This window comes from Poecilia reticulata, linkage group LG13, assembly GCF_000633615.1.
Source record: "Poecilia reticulata strain Guanapo linkage group LG13, Guppy_female_1.0+MT, whole genome shotgun sequence".
NCBI classification, from domain to species: Eukaryota; Metazoa; Chordata; class Actinopteri; order Cyprinodontiformes; family Poeciliidae; genus Poecilia; species Poecilia reticulata.
Window position 1 is genome coordinate 27,673,226 of NC_024343.1, and position 23,398 is coordinate 27,696,623.

Here is a 23,398-nt window from a genome sequence, read left to right on the forward strand (position 1 = left end):
TATATATATATATATGCACTAATACGTTTTGAGAATTTATTTGTGTTAATTTTTATTATTTTTGCTTACACAAAGTTGAAAGAGTATTTTACAGATGTAATGGCAGGTGTATGGTTTGTACAATTGCTTTAGTGGAAGGTTCTGTGGAAGGAAAAAGTGTGCGTGAAAAGCTCAAGTTCAAAGTAAGCAAATGAAATTTTAGGGTGCTGCATGTCTCCTTCTACTCACAAACTTTACTGCTGATTTTATTTGTTCAAGAGGTTTTGACACTTTCCAAACTACAACAAAAATGCCTATACCTGTCTTTGTCACCATAGAATCAATGTGTTTGATTGGCCAGCAAGTTCACTTGACCTGGTCCTTGTGGAGATTCTGATACATATTGTTTAGAGCAAGATTAGAGACATACGAACCAACAATGCAGACAAGACGCGGGCTAGTATTAAAGAAACCTGGGCTTCATGAGCACCGATTTTGTGCTGCATCATTGGCGCCTTTATCATAAAACTTAACAGAAATGCGTGTTTGACTTCTGCTATTCTGCGTGTAAAGAATCCGCACAGTATTAGTTTAACTTTATGAATTTAATTAATGAAATAAATAAAGTTCACACATTAAAACAACACGAGGTACGCATGCATTCATACCTGCCAAAAATGTGTTCTTTTGCTTCTTTTACGTCACTACAGGATAAATATTTGCTTTAAGCTGGTGGAGCCTGATGGCTCAGGTGCGTTTGATGTCAGTATCAGGATGAGTTCAGTCAGAGGTTTCCTCCGTACACGGCGCTCTCTTGACCTGAAATTCCTCAACCTACTCTGGTAAATACTCCCACGGATCTCAAAACAAACTGTAGCAGCGGACAAACACATCGGTCCGAGCAGATTGTACAGCAAGCGACACAAGGGTCATTACCATGTCAATGAGCCTATTGACTCCCATCCCACTCAGTCTTACTGTAAACACTGACTTTGACAGGAGAACGGTTCTGCTCCAGCATTTTAACAGAATAACTTCCAAGCACCTGCAACACCGTCGAAGCGAATGGCAACTGAAATGATTTAAAGATATATTTTTCTTTGAAGTCAGACAAAAGACGCAGGATGGCATCATAAGTTGAAAATTTTCTTCAAATATCAAACTTTTCATTTTATCACTTCCTGTCCCAGTACAAAAATTATGAACCAGTAAATTAAACATTTCAACCAGTAATGGGTAAAAACTGAGTCCAGCCTCTCATTATTGGGTTTTGCTGGTTACTTGCATCATACTGCCAGTTGCTTGTTTCTGCATTTTTATCTTACCTTTGACATCCAAATGCAGTTATGCAATCTGCGGAACACAATTAAACATCCCGCTTAAAAGAAATGATTGCATTATGCAACAAATTTTTCATTGGAAATTACTCAGAGTTGAACTGAATCATGTTGTAATTGCTCAGCTTCAAATTGGCTGAATCATCCCTGGACTTCACCGTGGGTCTGTCAATTGATGCTTTGTTTAATTTCTAAAAGCTATTGATAAGAGTTACTTACTGAGATTTCATTGAATATAATCAAAGTTTGTTTTAAAACAAGCCAGTCTTTGTACATCTAGAACATGAACAAGTCCTCTCAGATTCTGAGAAAGCAGGAAGGAGCTCAAAAAAAGTGAACAACCAAGCTTTTATGAAAAGAATATCAGAATAGCATTTGTCTTCTCAACATTTAATAATCCAGAGTAATGGAGTAAATGGCACAGAGTAAGAAACAATTTTATTGGAGTGTAGACTTCAGTCCTACTAGTCAATAGTTTGCTGTTTTTATTCTTGCCTAATTCTATGGTGGTTCTATTGACTAAAGTATTGAAAATGGTTTCTTTTTGCATCTCTTCGAAATGAAATAAAGTATCAAAGTGTAAAACTTTATGTATATTATATTGTGAACTACAGTAAAGCAGACAGCACTCATTAAGAAAAAAAACTTTAGTGGTAATAGGAAACTCCAAATCAGATGCTAATTGTATGTTCATTTGCAGAATTTTTACAATACTTTCAAATATTTCATATTTTGTTTGTCACTTATTGTTTCCATTTCCAGCAAGTTTTGACTTGAAACATATCATTACCATACGCATGACATAGCGTAAGCCCTGATTCAAAGGCTAGTTTTTGGCACAATGAGTAACTAGTGCAATTATCCAGTTGTCGTATTTTCTCAGAGCTTAAAGATGATTCGCAAAGCTTGTTTAAATCTGGTCTTTCTGTTTTGCCATTTTTTCTCTACTGGAGGCTTCTTCAATATTTTGAGAACTTTTTTTTTGCTAATTGTTTGACAGGAACAAGTATGGTGTGGTCCCTTTGTACTTCGGAGTTAGATTTTCCGAGTTCCCATTCAGTAAAGCTACAGTGCTCCCTAAAGTCAGAATTTAAACTGGAAAAGTAAGAAGCTATTGGCTGATAATGCCTTTTTAAGATGTCTTCTCAGTTTCAAAGCCCGTGAAATGGAGGGCATAAACTAGATTTACTTTGGGTTAATTTCAATGTAAATTGTCCCAAATTAACAATAGTTGAACAATAATTATGTATCAATGTGTTTTTCTAATATTGTCAGCCTTAGAAATAAATCCCTTTAAAAAATGTCCTTCAAAGCGAGGAATAATGAAGACTCTTCAGTTGAATTGAGGCAGTTAAGTAAATCTCTTACAGGCTACAGTTTAACTCTTTATTGTTTCAGAGCAAGGATACAGAAATCTATTTTCTATTATTTACCCAAGTTTTGTTTTGGGTTAAATAAAAAACAACTATTTTTGACTTTTCCTTAACTGCTCGGTCCATTACAGTGTTTGCCTCTGAAATATGACTTAAAGTCAACCAGAAGCTGAGACTGAAGGTGTTATAATCCTGAGTAAGCACAAAGCTAGTTGAACTTTGTCACAACTCTAAGAATGTTAGCTTCCCTGAATGTGTTTTAGTGGGACAGAAAGTCAGATAGAACAGCAGTCGTCTTGTTTCAGCTGGTTCAAAACACACACACACACACACACACACACGGACACGCAAACACTCAGAAAGCACACACACCAAACCCCTGTGAAGCATTTAAGGAGTATAGCCTTGGCATTGTCCCAAGACATGAGGGGCAGCTGTGATTCTTAAGCAAAAAGAACTGAAGGAGCTCTCCTCACCCTCCTCCCCATTTCCTGCCTGCACTCTCTGCCGCTTCGTTCCCAGATTTTAGCCTCAGTATAAAGCAGGTCACACTTAATTTTTTAAAAGGTTACCAGACACTCCCCTCTCTTGCTGTCTCTCCATATTCTTCTGCCATTGTCAAACCTTCAGCTACACCAGGGGCTCCCATTCCTTGTACAAAAACAAAGAGCTAAAGATTAAGGGAAGGAGAGTCCCAGAAAGCTCCAAGTTCAGTCTGGGTGACACTTGTGAGGAGTTGCATAACAAGACATTTACTGGAATCAGGGAGCCGCAGGCCAAAGTCTGGTGCCACTGGTTAGTCAGCGGAACTGTGAGGCCTGTGTTGGAGATATGTGGGACGCTGTGTGTGCGTGTGTGTGCGTGTGTAAGGGTGTGTGAGTGTGGGTGCACACACATAACCTGGGCCTCATAATTAAAGCTTTTCTGCTGGCAGATGCACAATCACGATGGCAGACAGACAGGCAGACACAGGGAACATTCCAGCACATGCTTTTATATCCTTTTCTTTACTGCAGAGGAATACTTTGGGTCTTTTTTTTCTTTTTCTTCCCGCCCTATTTCAACACGGAAACTTTTTTACAACTGCCTGTACTCTTCACTTACTGGATCACGCTTTGTTTTGAAGTGCTGATTTACCATAGCTGCACACAGGGGGTGTCAAACAAAGTGGGAATGGACTTAGGAACTGATTTATGGGCACCATCAAGTTGGATGGAATGTATCTGTAAACATATGTCTTATTGAATTAAGGTTTGAACTTTGACTGGGCCATTGCGACACATTTATATGCTTTGATATAAGTCAGCCAAAACTGAGAAGTTTCCTGCTGAAATGAAGTTATGCAAATCAGGGCCACCACACGGGTTGCTGCAAACAGAACTTCTGATGGCTTAATTTCAGCAATTGCTTCTTCTCCCATCAGTGGATTGGATCTCTCTACCTTGTCAGGAGTTACCGGAGGTCCTTTGTTTTTTCTTCTACAATAGCTCTCCTTCTCCTACTGCAAAACAGTGCGCTGGTCTTTCTTGGATTGCCTTTGCTTATTTGGATTATTCAGATAATTAGTTTAACATATCAATTAAAAGCTGAAGATTTTCCTTTTCACATAATCTGTTTTTTATGCCCTTGTAAGTACAAGTCAATCAACTTGTTTTGATGGTGCTGGCAGAGAACGGTGTAACACTGTGACGTAACTGTGCTGATCCACGCTGATCGGATGGAGCAACAGCGTGATACTAGTAGCCCCACAGACGATTTCACAACGTCATGTTTTCCCTTCTATCCTGCTCCAGATTTGTTTACCTCCTCAGCTCCGGCACTACTATTGCTCTCTGCACTCTTTCATTCTTGTTTGCCCAGGAGGGCTTTAGGGGATTTAATCAAACTTCAGTAGACTGAGGCAGTAAACAAGCAGGACAGCGGGGCAGAGTTATGGCGCAGCACAGCTATCAAATGATGTTTGCATGTTGATGTCTGAGTGTGGAACACGTGTGTTTATTTATGGACGCTATTCTGATGACATCACATCAGCTGAATGTTTCCAATTTATCTCATGTTGGACTTCTTCATTGGTGTCCGTGTTTTACAGTTTGATCTCATTTGGTGCATATTTTCTTGATATAAATTGTTAATTTTTTATTTACTTATTTGTTTTAACTGTGGAACAATTGTTGTTGTTTTTCTTATTTTAAGTTAAAACTTTTTGCACAAGATGTAAGTTTGGAATTCCTTTAAAAGTTAGAGATGTTTTCATTTTTATCACAAAACCACAAAGTTCAGTGTATTAAATTACTATTTCATGTGCTAGACCACTAATGCCTTTAATTTATTAGGCACCCAATAGAGGACTTCAGGTGTGTCTTTATTTATCTATATAAATAAAGATCTGTATGTTTGTATATCTGTATATACAAAAATCTGTATATTTTTGTTATACAGTTTTTTTATATAGCACTGATCTCGTCTTTAAAAAACTAAATTATTCAATTTATATAAAGAAATGTGTAGTCAATTCAATCCTACCATACAGACAAATTTAATGCAAATTACAATGGATCCTCACCTGCTCATTGTTCAGTATTTGAGGATTCACCTGCTTGCAGATTTTTCTGTGGAGTTGGTACTTGAAATCATTTGCTGAAAAATCACGTTTGTGGATTTTTTTGCATTTTTGGAAGCTGAAATACTTGCTACTTGACACGCTATTGGCTTGTGTTTGTAAAGCAGCTAATCCGGGAGTGTCATTCATTTGCCTTGCCGTTGATTGGCTGTATCCCCAAGAGCAGAGATAAGAAAGCCTCAGTGGTTTCAACTATGCGAATTAAAGCATGTTAAAGTGGATTTCATGTTAGAACTGGTAAAATAGACAGTTGTAAGTGATTCCAAAGGGAGTCTCAAATATTTGTGGATTTCAGCTATCCAGTTCAGGTCCCTACACCCCTCGAACATGGGGTCCACTGTATTCCAAATCAATTCTATCAATATAGTTGAGTTGAGTTTGTAACACAAACTGATAAAAAACTGTTGGTTTCAGCAGTCCCTCCACCAGTCAGGGCATGTGGGTTTTTTTTTTCTTCTAACTTTTGTGGTTTTAGACAACTTTTTTCTTGTGTGAGTGAACTTAAATAAGGCTGCTTGGCTGACCCCGGGTCTTTCATGTCTTTCAACCTTAACAGCTTAAGGTTTTTGGTTGTAACATGAATAAATGTGAAAAGCTCAAGGGGTATAAATCCTTTTGCAAGGCACCACATCAAACCACAAGACTTTTCTAAAAGGAGGTCAAACATACTCAGTAAGAGCACCTTCCATTTACACAGCATGTATTCTGAGCTGGGGAATACTTTTTTTTTGTTTTACTCGAGTTAGTGAAACATCAGGTGGTGCTGCTGGTAAATTAACACTTACTGAGCCTTTATATAACAGGACTGAACTCTGGAAAATCCCATATCGTGATCCTTTCATTTTCAAACAAATCAGGTGGAATGTGTACATGGCTGATTCCACCCACCTCAGACGCTGTGTTCCTGCCAGTGTTTTGTTTTGTCAGTCCCTATTTTCTGGCTGCAGCCCAGAGGACAGACCACTCAGTGTCCTGGCTGACCACTAACTTCACAGTGAGTGCAGCCGTAACAGCAAAGAGTTAGGTCTTCAGCTAAAGAGGGGAGGAGCACCAAATCTAGGGGCTTTACACTAAGAGTGAAAATATGGAGTAGAGAGCATGTTAGCTTGCCAGGTAAACAGTCATTTAGGATGAGTCAGAATGTTTTGTTTTTTTCAGTGTGGGTTTGGTAGTAGCGGGACAGGAGCACGTGATACTTTGTTTTGGTCGCGGGTTTACCCGGGCTTGGCGCAGAGTGTGCTTTTGCCCCGCGTGCCGTCGCAGCTTCTCATCTTTCACACAAACTGAAGAAAACAACCCAAACCAAAAAAAAAAAATCTCCTGATTCTTTTTGCAGGAAGACCTCGACATTGTTTTATGGTGCAAAAAGAGGAACTGTTGACGTTTTAGTGTTAAAACGAGAAACGAAAGTCGCCAGCACTTCTTCACATGTGAAAATCCGCTCTCGTGGATCCCTGAGCTGGGTTGCTGACTCGTGGGGAGGGCAGCGCTTTAACAGGACTGCTCACTCGCTGCCCCGGGCCCCAAACCACTGGCATTACCCAAACCCACATTGTTGTGCAATTCCTGCCCTAAAGCGATTATACATGGTGCCTGTCAGACTGGCCTGGCATTATCACACCATCACACATTCACTCGACCCTCTCTGTCACATTCATGAATGCTCAACAGTGGAAATTTAAATCCATGATTAATTCAGAGTGAGACTGAGAGTATGGATTTAAAGATCTCTTTATGTCCTTTGTGTCTCCTCCATAAGACCCCCCTCCTCCCCGCCTGACTTCTAGAGAGGAAGCCATGCGATTCAGGGTGATTTTCTGCACAGACACATGAAGACTCATTTGTCTCCCAATGATTCATTCCTATTCTTGCTGTACGTAATTGACGCAAAAGATTAGAATTAATCACCCACTTAACCTAACCCCCCCCCCTCAACATTTGTTTAAGTCTCGATATAAAGTGATATTTTTAGGTGGCAGCCGTAATGTGAGAAAGGTCAGTTGATGTTATGAGCCTTGTGAGTCAGACGAAAAGTTTCTATTCAGCAGTTTTTGCTTCTTTCACTATTTGAAGTATTACTTCAGATGATATTTGAACCAGCACTTAGCTGTTCTTAAGTTCATGTCTTTGAGAGTGTCTTGCCCTTTAGCCTTTGAGCTTTTCAGCACTGCATCGCATTACAAGAGGATTAGAGGCACTGAAAAAAAAAGAATCTGACTTTAATCTAAAAATTCTCACTTTTTTTCTCCGAATTCTGACTTTTTTTCTCAGAAATCGGTCTTAGTTCTCCAAATTCTGACTTTAAATTCAGAAAACTGCATCTTTGGAGTCCCCCTCAACAAAATAATAAAAAAATTCACTTGAACCCAACTTGTTCCTCCAGAAAGTTAGTTCTCTCATTTTTGGCAAGTCGTCTTTGCAAAATGGCTCAGACAGGATGTAAAGTATCTGTGAGCATCAGTTTTCAAGTCTTTCTACAGTCTCTCCTTTGGATTTGTTGTTGACTTTGACTGGGTCATTCTCAGTCATGAATAAGCTTTAGGGGGGTTTCACACGTGATAGTGTGGTAGACATGGTTCAAGTGGGGATCAAAATTGCAACATTTGTTACTATTTCATCTGGTGCATTTAATTTTAACACTGCACTGTGTCAGTTAAACCAAACTGTTTGCACTGCACCAAAAACCTCAAGAAGACATGAGTGCAAGTTCCTTCAAATGGGGTGGCGTCAAATTTTAGCAGTTTGTAGGATTTCTCTTTTTCTTTGGCAAATGGTCATTTAGTTGTATTTTCCCAGAATGTCCTGTGCAATAGTCCCCTTCCTGCTTTTGGAGTGGTGTCCGAGCTGCTTAGTATTCACATACGCATTTAACCGAACCAAGACCTAAGTTTCTAGGCGGAACACAGTTCTGACTGGAAACCTCTGCATTGTGTATTGTGCATTGTGTAATATATCTCTGTGTATTTTTAAGATGGTTGTCCTGCTGAAAGTCCATCCATCCATCCATTTTCTTGACACCCTTGTCCCTTAGTGGGGTCGGGAGGGGTGCTGGTGCCTAGTGTACCGAGCGAGAGGCAGGGTACACCCTGGACAGGTTGCCAGTCTGTCGCAGAACAACACAGAGACACACAGGACACACAACCAGGCACACACACACTCACACCTAGGGGCAATTTAGAGAGGCCAATTAACCTGACAGTCATGTTTTTGGACTGTGGGAGGAAACTGGAGTACCCGGAGAAAACCCACGCATGCACAGGGAGAACATGCAAACTCCATGCAGAAAGACCGGGGCCGGGAATCAAACCCAGAACCTTCTTGCTGCAAGGCAACAGCTCTACCAACTGCGCCACTGTGCAGCCCCCTGCTGAAAGTCAACTGAGTTTTTTATAATCATAATATCATCTGCTCATTATGATGATGTCACTATCATGTTTCATGTTAAGATGGTAATCTACTGTTTCCTGCACAAAGAGCATTTTTTGCATGTGTTTCTTTTTTTATCTTCTCTGAACATGGAAGTGGTGTGAATACTTCTGCCAGGTGCTACATTTATGTCTTTGTATCATTCAATAGCATACTGTGAGGAGCAGAAACAAGACAAAGAAAAGTGTCAGATTAATTTAAAGCACCCCAGGCTGAGTCTATCAGTTGTGTGTCATCAGCTCACAGGAGCAACATCGATGTCTTTTCTAGAACCTATCACCGGCACCTTTCTCCGCCTGCTTCATCTTTTCCTTTTGAAGATGTAAATTTCAAACCTCTCACTGCACAGGAAGCGGGTTCTTTAGAAAACAGCTCAAGGTATGCAGCACCAGCGCAGTGATGTCATGCGCAGAGGAAGCAACGGGGAGCGTGATGCCAGATTCAGTGGCTTCTTCCTCTTCCAGTTTCCTTCATTTTTCAACATCCTTCATCTGAACTCTGCTGAGAGCAGGAAGTGAATCACTCCTGATGCTTATCCATGTAAATTCTCACATTCATTTTTTTTAGTTCACATTTGACAATTTTCCAAATAATAGTGTGCAGAAAGTAGCTAAATATTATATATTAGAGTAGGGATATGGCACTGATATGAACAATATTGCTGTTCACCTGTATTACATATTATAAATATTTCCTGACCCTTTTGACATTGTGAAAAAAAAACAACTGACATTGCTTCTTTGCTTCAGTGAAACATCCCACAATCCTGTTCTGCATCTCTACAAATACCACATGACCAAGCCCTAGTTATACTTATTAGGCCATTAATGATATGTTAAAAATAGACATCATCCATTACCAATGTTAATGGCGATAGATCCTGCATCTCTACATCAAAGTCTAAAATCAGACCATGCTTCTGACATGAATTGGTGCTAATCTGTATTTAATAAAGACTTCATTGACCAGTAACTCTCTTTTGTCCAATCATGTGTAATGGGCAGCACTTTGTCTTCCCAATAGCAGACTCAGGACTTTGAGTCAAGGCTTTAATACTGCACACTATGCCTGTCGTAATAAGCAATTAATTGCATCATAAAATAAAACGAGCCTGATAATTGCCATTCTGATGATTAATATTTTCTCTTTAATTTATGATTTTGGTTGTAAATGGTTCTTATTTTCGTTTTATTTATTGTTTTTAGTTGTTGTAGGTTTTTTTCTTCCAGTTCCAGTTTTTAGAATTGTTTACAAAATTAAAGTTTATGGTCTTTGAGAGGGAGAAATTACATTATTATGCCATTATGCATATATTACTTGACAAAGTTTGTTATCGTGCAGGCCTATTAGACACCTGCGGGGTATCCCTAGGTTTCCCAATCTAAACATTGGTTACAAGATTATAAATATCTTCATAACATAAAAACCTGAGGATGGTCGGTCAGACCAATAGACCCAAGCCACCACATCAGCATCTAGTAAAGGTCCACACACACAGTATCTTTATGAAGGGAGGGCAGGCTGCAGCCCAGCCCAGTGGCCGTGCTGATCAGAGGCAAAAAATATTCCCACTCCACAGACACAGCTCTGTCCATTTTACAGACTCACATTGTGTGGCACATAGCAACACATGCACATATTTTAGCATGGCAAGCTTAGCCAGCACAACTCAGTCCCTGTCTATACACATGAGCTGCATGCTGCTCCAGTCTGAGTCAGATAATCAACAAGCACGAGAGCGAACCCAACATGTGAACACAGAGCTCACATTGGTGCCGAGACACTACTTACAAGGAATTTGTCATTAACAACACTCATAAAAAATATAATAAATTCGAATAAAGCAGTTGGAGTCATTCGATGCCAATTAGTCGTGTGTATTTAGAACATTTAATATTAAATCAGCGTGACTTCATAAAAAAAAAAAAAAATACATCAATGAAAACTACTGAATAGTCTACATCCATCAAGCATAAACACACAGATGAAGTTGCCTCTGGCAATAAACTAATTATATATTTTACACAGAACGAGGTAATTTCAATCAAAAGCCCTGCTTTTGTTTGTCTACTCAGGGTAGGAACCTGATTTTTACAGCATATAAACAGTGTTACCTGTCCAATGTCATAAAACCTACAGCTACATTACATTAATATGCAACATTTTTTTAACATTTACAAGTGAAAGTAGGTAACTTAAAACTGCCATCATCGGTGGTCGTGCTAACTAGTTTGCTCATTCACGGCAGACTCCATTGAGTGATGCGTACACAAGGGTGATTGACAGTTCTAAGACCCTCCTCCTGGATTTGATTGGTTGTTTCAGACTGAGCTGCATATTTCTGCAGATGGCAGCTGGACCACAGGGAAGAGGCAGAAGTGTTTGATTTCTTTCACAGATTATCATGGTCGTGAGGGAGGCTTTTCTTCACCAGGGAGAGTAAAGCTCCTCAAAGTTGATGAGAAGGTGGCTGAAGCTTAAAACAGGGTAATTCTGGGTGAAAGCCTTTGAGTGTCTGGAGAAGACATGAGACTAGGGCAGATGTTGATCTTCCAAAAGGACAATAACCCAAAACATAAAGCTAGAAACTGCACACCTAAATACAAATAAGATAAAATGATGCAAATAAAAACATGTATCATTTTCCTTCTGCTTTGTAATTTTGTGCTATTTTGAGCTAGACTAACTTATAAAATGTCAATAAGATAAAAAGTAGTTTTGTAGTTTTGATGTGACAAAATGTTAACTTTTTTTTTTTTGTTTCCAATGTGATCACAGCGATACCTCCTCAGCCAAGTTTTCTTTTGAATATTTTTCCAAACTGTCAGAAACCCAGAACAGCAGGAGAGGATTTATTTCTTTGTTTTGGGTTCCTAATGGGGTCAAGTCTTTAGTGAAGAATAGCTTGTGGGATGTACAGTAATTTCTGATCCATTGTAACCTCTCCATGAAAAGGCCTACCTGGACCAGGCACCACTCTTTCCTTTTTCCTCTTGTTTTGCCCGGTCAGACTGGAGTTTTGATTAGGAAGTTGTGGCTCATGAACCCACTGTTTTCTCCAGCTGGTCCCTTGGCTCTGCACCTAGCAGGGTCTCATTTTGTGGTTGTTTTGCAAGTAAACCAGAGTCATCGGCGGGATCAGTATCAGGACCGGCCAGCTCTTCCTGTGTGAACACAATGCAGCAGGAAGTTTGCTAATAGCCAATCTGCGCCTTATACGGGACGGCAGTGGTCACAGCGACGATAGATCCCCGAGTGCCAAAGGCCTTGTGGATCCTCATCATTTGCAAAATCTGCTTTCAAGCCTTCTGCAGAGACTGTGAGAATAATCACTTCTCATCCTTATCAGTCGGTGTCCTCTGCAGCTTCCAGACTTAGCTGACTGTGTGTAGGTTTGAGGAGAAAGAGAGCTTGGTTGCTCTGAGATTGCTTACTGAGGGTTGTGAGAAGGCGATCCTGCCAAGAGTGCAGTTGGTAAATACATTTGCAGACAGATTTGCTTCTGCATGACTTGTGTTTTCTGTCTTTCCATCTGCTCTTTACGATGGTCATATATCTCACCATCTGGTAATGGCTGTTGTAAAGAAGTACTTTCCTGGAAGTCATTGACTACTATTCAGGCTAATAGAATTGTAAAGTGAATTTGAGGGGCTGCACACTGGCAGTTCAATGCATAGCCTGCTCTCTTATCTTTGGAGATATACACCGCTGGTCAGAAAATTAAATTCATTTGTCACCGAGATGAGCGTCGTTTTGCATTTTGGGTTTTTAACAATACGGTTCTTTCTCCAGCATTTTGCTCTCTCCACTGGTAACACTGTTGCTTGCAGTACCAGTAACAAAAGTGAACAGTTTAATGATGAAGGAGGACTACCTCCAGATTAACTTCACGTCACCGAACAGCAGGATGAGTCGATCTTGAACACGGTTGCAGGTTCCATCATGAAAAGGACTCCGAATAAACATTAAAACTGGTTGGGTGGGATAAAACAGGGCGACCTTAAGCTTCTGGGATAACCCTAACCTCAATTCTACTGACAGTTTATGAACTTTGCTCAGACAGCAACCATTTCGAAGGAAGACCACTACTTCTAATAACCCAGGTATGCATTCTTTATTAAACTTGCTAACACATTGTTAATCTCATGTAAGCAGTGGTACATGTATATATTTGAGCCTGTTTGTATATTGTTTAAACCAATTTAGATTTGAGACAAAAATAGTGATCTCAAACTGTCAACCAGTTTGTTTTTATTCATCGCAGTTTTTCATTATTATCCATCTACATCCATAAAAAGAATGACCAAAAATAAAATAAAAAACCCAAAATAAATATGATATTAATGCCTATGAGACATAAACTGCTGATTGGAACTTTAAGTCAACAAAAGTGAGAAAGAGACCCTTTCGAAGCACGAGTGTGCAATCAGGTGCAGAAAGTAGTGATCTTTAACTAAGGAGCCTGAAGGAGCAACTGGAAATGATAACAGATGGAGGAGAAATCAGAAACAGCCTATTTTTGGTTACCCATGTCCTAGGGTCAGTTTCTATTTTTGTTCCAAAAGCTTTCTTTCTGAAAGAAATTGTGGCAAAACAGTTTCCTTTTTATAGCTTTGCTAACAGTGACACATTTATACTCTGCTCACCAGACAAACCTGATGTGCTCTGCTTTGCTGCTTGCTGCTATGCAACATTAATGACAACAATCATTTCCATTTTTCAGACTGGATTTTTTCTGTTTTTAATCTGAGGATGTAAATAATAGAAAAAAATAAGACCCGGGGATGTGCATTTCCTGTGTTTGGCCTTTCATTTCCACTGCCTTTTTATAATCATCGCCATATTGACTTTGGTAAACAGGTCAGTGATTTCAGTGATTACCACTGGACAGTTCAATATTGGTGCTGATGATAACCTATTAAACTGCAAACACATGAAGTCATTGCCATCTGTTCAGATTGCTTTGTAAGTGTGGTAATGTTATGGTGTTGCAGAAAGAAATAAATTGGATTTGCATTTAACATGTTTACTAGAATGTCTTTTGGTGACTTTTAGTTCAGTAAAAAAAAAGTGAACTGAACAAGTGCATGATTTCTTTGTATTTATGTATTATTCATGTGAATTACTTTAGATTTAATTAAGTTTTAGGTTAATGAAGACCTAATGTGACTCTGTTTATGTTTTTCTACTACATCCTTCATGTTCTAACATTCAGCCTCATCAAGGAAAACATCACTATTAAAGTAAAGATATTTCCTAATTTATTAAATATTAAACATTTTATACATTCTAAAGCTTCAAATACAATTTTCAAACTTTAAAACTTTTTAACATTTTTTTTTTTTTACTTAATTAAGGAAGAACTTAATAAAACACATGGTCACTTTACATACAGTATCTAATAGATAGCTTAAGACACCAAAGAACTGGACTCTTGGGTAGTACAATATAATACATATAGATAATTATCACAAGTGTTATACATTCGTCAGCCTGTTGTGAAGATGGTAGTACAAGATATGCAAAAGATTATACAAAGAGATGAATCATTGTGAAGACAATGAGTGAAGTGTAGAGGTATTGCAACTGATCCAGTCATTGCAATGTAAAAAATTATATCAGTCACTTGAAATTATAAATGCACCAATCAGAAATTGTTGCAAGGCATCTGCCCTTGTGTTTTTGTAAAGCTTTCTTCTGCCAGTCCAATTATTGTTCATTATCCTTCAGGTTGTAGCAAAATGCAGCATCAGCCAAAGTTTTTTGCTTTTTTAAAAAAAAAGCAAAAAAAGTTGCTTTCATTTGATATTTAAAGTAAAATTGTGAATATGTTCTTCAGTGCCTGTTATATAGCTTGTGGTGCTTTGATGGCCTAATGAAAATATAGAAGTATAGAAAATCTTACCTACTACTGGTAACCTGCTGGTTATCACTATGAATGATCTGAGAAGACCCACATCAACAGACTGAGAGCCCTTAGCAAATACAACATATTTTAGCTAATAAGTAGCATCCAAAACAAGACAAGTTCTACATGCTAAAAGTTATACGTTTCGTTCAAGTATGCTCTCTCTGTGTATATTCCTTTGAGAAAGTACACCCTTACCCTTACTCTTAAGTTTCCAAAATCGGAAATGCAGAGGTTAAAAACCTCAAAAGGGTATGACAGAAATATCTCCATATATTTTTTTCAGCCTTCCTCTTATTTCTTGAAAGTTTTGTTCTTTTACTGTGGCTGGCCAGCTGAAACAGACATGTCTCAACTCTGTAATTTTCCCAAATTTGTATTTGAATACCTTGCTGACACTGAAAATAACTACCTTTAAGTATTCTTTAGTCAGTAACGACATCAACACAAGAAGAGTGTGGACATGAGTGCAACCCTTAAGTACCGAGCAGGTTCAAACAAGGTGAAAGCACTTGAACTAGACAAAACATTTTAGACAGAATGGTATGAAAAGTACAGTAGCAAAGTCCAACTTGAAAAACTAAAATTGCAACGAACAACGACTTACAAAATCTGCTATTTGGGTGAAGCCCAGCACATAGAACGCGGTAGCGACGGCTACTACTTGAGTCATGTCACAACCCATCTATTTCAGCACCAATTTCATCAACATTTGTTTGATTAGTTCCAATATTACCAAACCAAATACAATTAGATTCTGAAATCAAATTATAAAGTTTAGTTGGATCCTGCTTAAATCATTATATTTAGGTTTGTACCAAGGAAGAAATTATCCCAAGAAAACCAACAGACTGCTTTGAATCTTTATTTTGTTGAACTGCCTTATCCTGGGCAAGCACAAGGTAGATATGAGTGACTCATTTTTAGCAGAAAGAAACTTTCTCCAGTGCAGCTCAAGATGAGCTGCACTGGAGCTCAAGATGAGCTGCACTGGGCCAGATGTAAACATTGACGCATGTGAGTTTCCAGAAAGGTGACTTTAGATTTGACCAGATGCTACCGTTTTGTGTATGGTAACATTTGCTCCTTTCCGCTCCATATTGTGGACTGTGTATATGATCAGAACGGGCAGAAAGCTACATACAGCTCGACTCATCTTTTGATGACGTTGTGATCTTTGTGGGACGTACTTTGCTGTCACTTGCTGTCTTAACCTCTCACCTGCAGCGACGTGAGCAACCACATGCTGTTGTTAGGAGGGCAGACATGCTGAGCCAGTGTTAAACTAATGACAAGTTTGCATGTCTTCTGTCTCAACCGCACAGCTCCAAATTAACCAGACTCAGCACCAACCTCTAGACATGACCAGGCTGAAGCTTTAGGGTTACTTACTGAGGTGGTTGGAAATGGCCTATATGTCAGCTTTCATAGTCTCAGACATTACAAAAAAATTATGTAGTTCCCATGCAAACGCGCACCTACTATTGAGGCTTAGACACTTGCAGCGAAAGAGGAAAAAAATTCTGCTCAGGACAGCACCGTTTCTCTAATGACTTCAGTGGAACTAGTGCAGGGAAACCACAGTTTTCACTTTCATCTCTTCCATATCTCTGGGTAAATGTGTGCAGAGCTGCATCTGCTGCTGTGTGACATTGTACCTGCTCGCACGCTTTCAGTCAGTGAGGAAGGGAGCACCGCTGCTCATACCCATAACTGTATGGGCTTTGCAGCTGAGGTTTCACATGTGGCTTCAACTGATTCAAAGCAGAGCTGCATGTAGGTGGTGTTGCGCTTTCCTCCGGGGATTTTTTTTTCATTAGACAAGTTGACATTTGAGCAGCCCCGAAAGTGTCAGCACCCAGGTCACTGTGCCAACAACTTTCTCTGGTGCATTGCAGTCGGTTTTCTTTAAGTACATGGCTTGAGTCTGTAAGAAAAGGTGAGAAGAAAGAGAGAAGAAAGGGACCAAGTGGAGTTTTATCATCTTCTTAGGTTACAGCCTCAACGTTAACATATTTTATTGGAATATTGCATGAAAGAGCAACAAAGTGCAACAGGTGATGTGGAAGGAAGACGAAGAACGGTTTTCAAAATAACTTGCAAAGAAAATGTTTGCACTTGTTGCAGTCCTCAGCAAGGACAGGAAAACTGGTCAGAGTTAATGGGAAGATAGATGTAGCTACAAACGGAACAATCCTGGAAGGAATACATCCAATGACAATCTGTTATATGAAAATGTATACAAACTGACTGAACTGGAACAGTTTCATGAAGAAAAATGTTCATAAGTGGAAGAACTATCTTGGTCAAATGTGTAAAATTAACAAACCTTCTTTCAGATGTTAAGAAAATGCAGTTAGAAATTCTAAATATAATGCTAAATAAATAAGAAATCACGATGCTTCTCAAAGCCAAACCATAGAATTATAGTGAATAGATATGGTTTCGGCATGTTATCAGCGATACCAAATCTAGAGTTGTTTGCTATATCAGCACCAATACAGATACTGATATTGGATTGGTGCATATTGGATTGGTGCATCTTTAGATAAAGTACAAAAACTTTTGAATACTTTTTCAATGTGCTTTATCAATTTAAGAAATAAAAATGGAGGAGGAGAACTTGAAGTGAAAATTCGGGACATTATGTAAAGGGAAAGAGACCCAAAAAGATCACGAGAACACGAGAAAATAGGCAATGGAAAGGTCAGAAAAATGGGAGATGGCAAGAAGAAAAAAGGAGAAATGCAAATCCAGAGCGATGTACCAAACAGAGAGTTCTTTCAGTAGCCCTGCCAGTTGGGCAGTTTAAAGTTCGCACAGTGTGTTCTTTAAGGATCCAGGCCTTGGACACACAGCTTACTCTGTCTCCATTTCTTCAGCAGCCTTCACCACCCAGACGACCCCTTACTACTTACTACATGTTGAGTCATGATGCATCCACTCGTGTAATTCACTTTCAGCCCCGCCTTGGCATAGTGAACATTACTTTCTTTTAATGCATGTGCTCTGACAACAGGCCTTAGTGCCTGTTGCTAAACATAAACTCCTCTGGCTGACAGAACGGGGATTGAATTGAACTTGCGGTGTCCACTTGGCTCGCGGCCTTTGCGGCTTCGCATTCCATGCCTTCTTCACTGCTTACCGACCGCCATGTTTCCTGAGGCAGGAAGTCAGCTCTGTTTCCTGTCACAGTCCTCTTTCATGTGGTCACTTCCTTCTGTTTTGCCAGTGCTGTTGTGTTGACTCGGAGAACAGGAGGTGGTGCTCCTCACGGTGGGCTCGAGAACAACAGCGAGAAGTTTTCTCTCTCCGTATCTGCGGCTGCATAAGTAAGCTCTCACGAAGACAGTAATGTCAGCTTACGGCCTGCTTATTATGGCTGCATATCTTAGTGCAAAATGACTTTTGGGTGTGTTGAGTGGAACTTTAGCCTTCTCCGTCTATTTTTTTCAGAAACTCTTCCTAATTCGTTTTATTTTTGTGCATCATTATGTATTTTTTCCAAGATGTCCCCCAGCTACAGTAATCAAAGTTCACCTCTGTGAAATTGTGGGTTTTGTAAACTTGCTCAGGAATGTTGATTGTGATGACTGCCTGGCTGGGAATCCTGCATTTACTGTTTCCTAAAAGATACTAGCACGTTGGCGGAGATTACAATTGAACTTTGCACACAGTGATTAGCTGGAATGCTTAGATTCCTGTGTACTGCAGCCAGAGATAAATCTTTGTCACAAAGCATCTCTGGTTCCAAAAGCAACACATTTTATTTCCTGTACCAGTGTTGAAACTGGCACGGTACCCCTTAAAATTAATACTTTGTGATGTTGCAAACATAAATTTATTGAATTTCATTGGGATTTCATGTAATAGGCTAACACATTTTCTTTTGAAGTAAAAATCTGAAAAGTGTTTCAGCGGTCAACGTCCTAGAATCCCTAAATTCAGTAAACATGTTGCTTTTGGACCACATTTGTTACAAATGGAAAATTTGTAATGTGGTACAAAGGCACAACTAGAGCCTCCCAATAAGCGATTGTCCACTTAAACTTGACAAATTGAGGAAGAAAATATTTAATAAGAGAAGCAGCCAAGAAGCCCTCTGGAGGAGCTACAGAGATTTGCAGCTCATGTTCCAAATGGCTAGTCTGCTACAAGTCACGTGGAAAGAAGAAAATATTTAACTTTTTGCCCTACTAAACATGCAAAGGGCTGTATGCTGTAGAAAACAAATGTTGGAAAGCACCCTGAAATCACCGTCCCCATGGTAAAAATATTGATGTAGCTGAAAAATGCTGTGGGAATGGTTTTGGCATGTTCGGCAGGGAACAGGGAAACTGGGCAGATTTGAAATACAAGGTAATCCTTAACTGAAACCTGTTAGAGGCAGAATCAGAATCAAACATGGAGAAGCAACATTCAGTTTTATGCACCATAAATCTGGAAGACGACACCAGAAACTGCAAAGCAACTGAAACACTGAGTTCTTTTAAATAAAGCTAAAAACTTGTTTAGAATTGTATTTGATTCATAACTGGAAGATCATCATATATGATGATGATTATTCTTGATGAATTTGACACGACAAAGCTTATTTACTTGTTTCATAATTATGTTTTCATCGTGTTGCGCACTTTGAACTTCCCCGTTGATGAAATGTGCTGCACAAATAAACGTGAAACTTGAACGGAACGGAATAATAAAAAGTTTGAGCGGCATGGATATTTTGGAAAACACTGTAGCCGGAGGGACTTTGATTTATATACGTGGGTAACTGTGTGTGTTCATGTTTATCCCCAGTTGCGTGTGTTTTTTAAACCACCATCACTGGCTGAGGCAGACTGTGCTGCAGAATCAAAGACTTAACAGAGCTGCTGTTTGTCGTAGTGCCATTCCACTAAAGCGCACACACACACACACACACACACACACACACACACACACACACACGCACACACACACACACACACACACGCAGTGGGGCAGACGACGAGCGTTTTCCACTGGCCACACCAGACACCCTGGGCCACACTCCCCACACAGCACACCAAGTTCTGTTAGAGTTTTGGTATTTCCCATCAGAGCACTTTTATGTCCCCTCGCATCTGCTCACTCTTTTGCTCCATTCCTTCTGGACTAAATGTTCTAGATCATCACACCCTGCCTTTTAACTTGTGTCACAAGCCATAATAGATTTCTTCAGTGCTGCGACTTTTTTTCTTCTCTCTCCATCCTGTCATCAGGATGATGGAAGGGCCGTAACAGGACATCCCGGCGTCTGCACACACATTGCAGGCATTCCTTATTCCAGCGCAGCTGAATAAAGCAGCACACTTAGCAGTCATGGGAGACGGAGACTCATGACTAGACTTTTCTCTCTTTGCCTTTTGTCATAACTACTGATGTGCAGCAGCAGGAAGAGGAGAAACGGGAGAGAAGCATTGGCGAAGCTAATCAGGGAAGGGCTGTCACTTAGCCCAGATCATGAAAACTAACCCAAGACAATTGGCTGAAGCAGTCAAGTCATTTAATTCAGGAATAATTACATTCAGTGTTCATGGCGGACCGAATGGGCCTTCGGAGGCTTTGAGAAGGGAAAGAAAGTGAGTAATATAAGTGCATAGAGTGACACAAGTTGATAATAATGTTGCAGTACCTCACTTAAAAAAATTGCCATGAATCTGCATCTTAAAATAGAAACATTTCTTCAGCTCCTGTAATTTGGGGTTCTTAAACAGTTTGAAAGAGGTGTTATTAGGATGCATTATGTAAAACTTATGACAAAAACAACTTTTTTTTCTTATATCTTGTAAGTTTCCCCATTTCCAAGGAGCTAAAGAGTCAAATTTCTTGACGACTATTTAACCCCTGAAGAACTGACAGAATCTTTCATTTTGCACATTTGTTTTTATGTTAAATTAACTTGGCGTTCTCTTGAGTTTTTTTTTTTTCAGTTATGATTTTCTGATGACTACATGATATATTACATTGGAAGAAAATAAAACATACAGAAATGTGGGGTTTATGAATTTTTGATACCTGCCTTTTTTTCAAACGGTACTTTTAATCTGACAAACAAGCCCCATTGGATTGCATATTATAATTTACTGAATATGACTTTACATCCAGGAATAGCCAAAGGAGATCAACTTTTTGGTGCAAGGTATTATAATCTGTTGACCAAAAGCCAAATCTTGTAAATATATGCCTGTAGTTTGTGCGATACTATCATTATTCTACTAAAAGCTTAAATTGAAGTGTATAGTCAAAACGGTCATGCTTAGATTTTGGGGGAAGCCTGAGAACATCCCAGCTGTGAAGTCCAGGTGTGTCATCGTCATGGTGTGTGAGTGTTGAGCTACAGCAGTGACTGGTGAACTTAACAAAATAGAAAGCATCATGATGAAAGAAACTACTGTGGAAATACTGAAACAACATCTCTGAAAGCACAAACGTGTCTTCCAAATAGGCATTGATTGTAATAAAACTGAATAATTTGTTACAAAGTGGCTTAAGGACACCAGAGTCAATGCTTTTGGAGGAGCCATCACAAAGCTCTGATTTCACTCCTATAGAAAGCAGAGCAGCCTACAAACCTGACTCTGCTCCACCAGTTCTGTCAGGATTAATGGAGCAATATTATTGTGTGATCAGAATATTCATCTATTAAGTGAACGCAGAGGCAGTGACACTAATTTGTGGCACGGGACTTATTTTGGAGTTCAGAAGAAGAAGTGATGGCTGAGATGAGTAGAAACAGAGGTGAAGGCAGCACAGAGGGTGCAGACAACAAACCAGATGTGAAGCGGTGACTCACAGCGGGCAAAAGGCTTGATGACGTTGGCTGCTATGCACGCTAAGCTCTGCGTGCGAGTGTGTGCGTGCATGCGTGTGTGTGTGTGTGTGTGTGCGTGTGCGTGCGTGCGTGTGTGTGTGTGTGTCAGTGTGCGTGCCGGGACTTCCAGCCTTTCCTCCAAAACAACAAGCTTTACGCAGGCACTGTAATGTCTGGGCAAGGCTCATTACTTCATGTTTAAATACGTACAGAAAATGATGCGAAGGCAGAGCTGAAACTATTTTCTGAGGTTAAACGGTCACTTTAGCAGCACTTTGAGTCAGTGTGGAGTTTAAAATCAAACAAACAGGTGAAGTCCTGAGTGTTTTGTGACTTGGTCGTCAGAGTGCAGTGGAAGAGAAAGAGTGTCTCGCTTTCTGCGGTTTGCTCAGCAGACATTTACCCAATATTCTCGCTCTTTTGTTTGCCCTGTTTTTATAACGCTTCACTAGCTTCCTGCTCAAAAATTAGTTTTTCCACTGGTGGTGTCACTAAGCAACGTCAGAGCTTAGCATTAATGTGTCTGTAAGGAGGAAAGATTAGTCGGTTTCCTCCCTTTGAATTCGTGCTGGTTTAGACAAGACACAGAGTCAGGTGGAATGTGACTGCTGGGTATTTGTTTTTTTTTGTTGTTTTTTTTGACAATAGCCTTCTCTGTTTTCCTATGAGCCCACATTAGTTCAGGATGTGTTGCTCGTGGAGTAAACCCACTGACATCTATTGAGTGTGTGCACGTGTGTTTTCTTTGGAAAGCAAACAGCATGGGATCGTTGAGTGACCTTAAAAACCTCTCTTCTCTCCTCATAAGTCAATTGTCAAGGCAAGCATGTTTTCAAGGGCCGCCACCTGTACGCATGGATTTACACTTCTGTGATAAAGCACATCTGAGGTGTTTTGGGAAAAGGGCAAATGTCCCTGTTTGTCTGCTCCTCATCCTTTCCTCTCTCTCTTCCTCCCTCTCCTGCAGAACTCCATTAGACACAACCTGTCCCTGCACAGCCGCTTCATCCGCGTCCAGAATGAGGGGACGGGAAAGAGCTCGTGGTGGATGTTGAACCCAGAAGGCGGGAAAAGTGGAAAATCCCCACGACGCAGGGCTGCCTCCATGGACAACAACAGCAAGTTCTCCAAGAGCAGGGGAAGAGCAGCAAAGAAAAAGGTACGTTAGTCGAGGACTTTTCCATGTATAAAACGATTGCTTACAGAAGTTCTGACAATGTTTCAATGAATTAAAGTGTGAAATCAAAATAAGTGTTAGAAAATGGATCTGGTGTAGCCAAAAGTAGCCAGTAAGAATATATTTGAAGCCACATGTAGCATTCTGGACAAGGCCTCGGCTCAATAAACCTGGTCCTACCTGTTACAAAAACAAAAAGTTGCTTTGTGTAACAAAAAAATCATAGGCCAAACTTGTTTTCTTTTTTAGATGCATCTAAAACTGAGTTACATCCAAAAATCTGTCAGTTTTCAATTTGTGAGATATGGTCACTGAGTGGTTCATCAAAATGATTATCGCTGATTCATTCAGTGAATCAGTGATAAGAATGTTGAGAGATCGAATTTGATGTTTAAACATTTTCTGCTGGTATTGAAAACTGTTTGCTATATCAAGAAACCTACAACATTTTTTTTAGTTTGCTACGATTTAGTCCTTGGAAAAGTCAGAATCAGCAGTTCTGACCACAAAGAAAACCAGAAATTGGGTCAGGCAAGAAAAGTCTTACTTGAACATCTTAAGACTTGAAAATAAATGGTCTAGTGAACCTCTGTTGAATTGATTTATAAACTACCTAACTGGCAGAACCCAAAGTGTGTCTAAGGATGTTTGCCAAAGATCAATTTTGGTACTAGTTCCTTTTTTTTTGTACTAATATAAATAATAATAGGTCTACATCCAGCTATGGTTCTCTTCTTTGCCGA

The 23,398-nt window shown here is 39.6% G+C and overlaps 1 protein-coding gene across 1 annotated transcript in view; it reads left to right on the top strand.

The window, feature by feature from the left end:
• foxo1a (forkhead box O1 a) overlaps positions 1 to 23,398 on the top strand; it is a 36,170-nt gene that overhangs the window by 6,264 nt on the left and 6,508 nt on the right. The window contains exon 2 of the mRNA XM_008426362.2: positions 22,446 to 22,637. Coding sequence (XP_008424584.1) covers positions 22,446 to 22,637 — 192 coding nt within the window. The remainder of the gene's footprint in view (positions 1 to 22,445; positions 22,638 to 23,398) is intronic.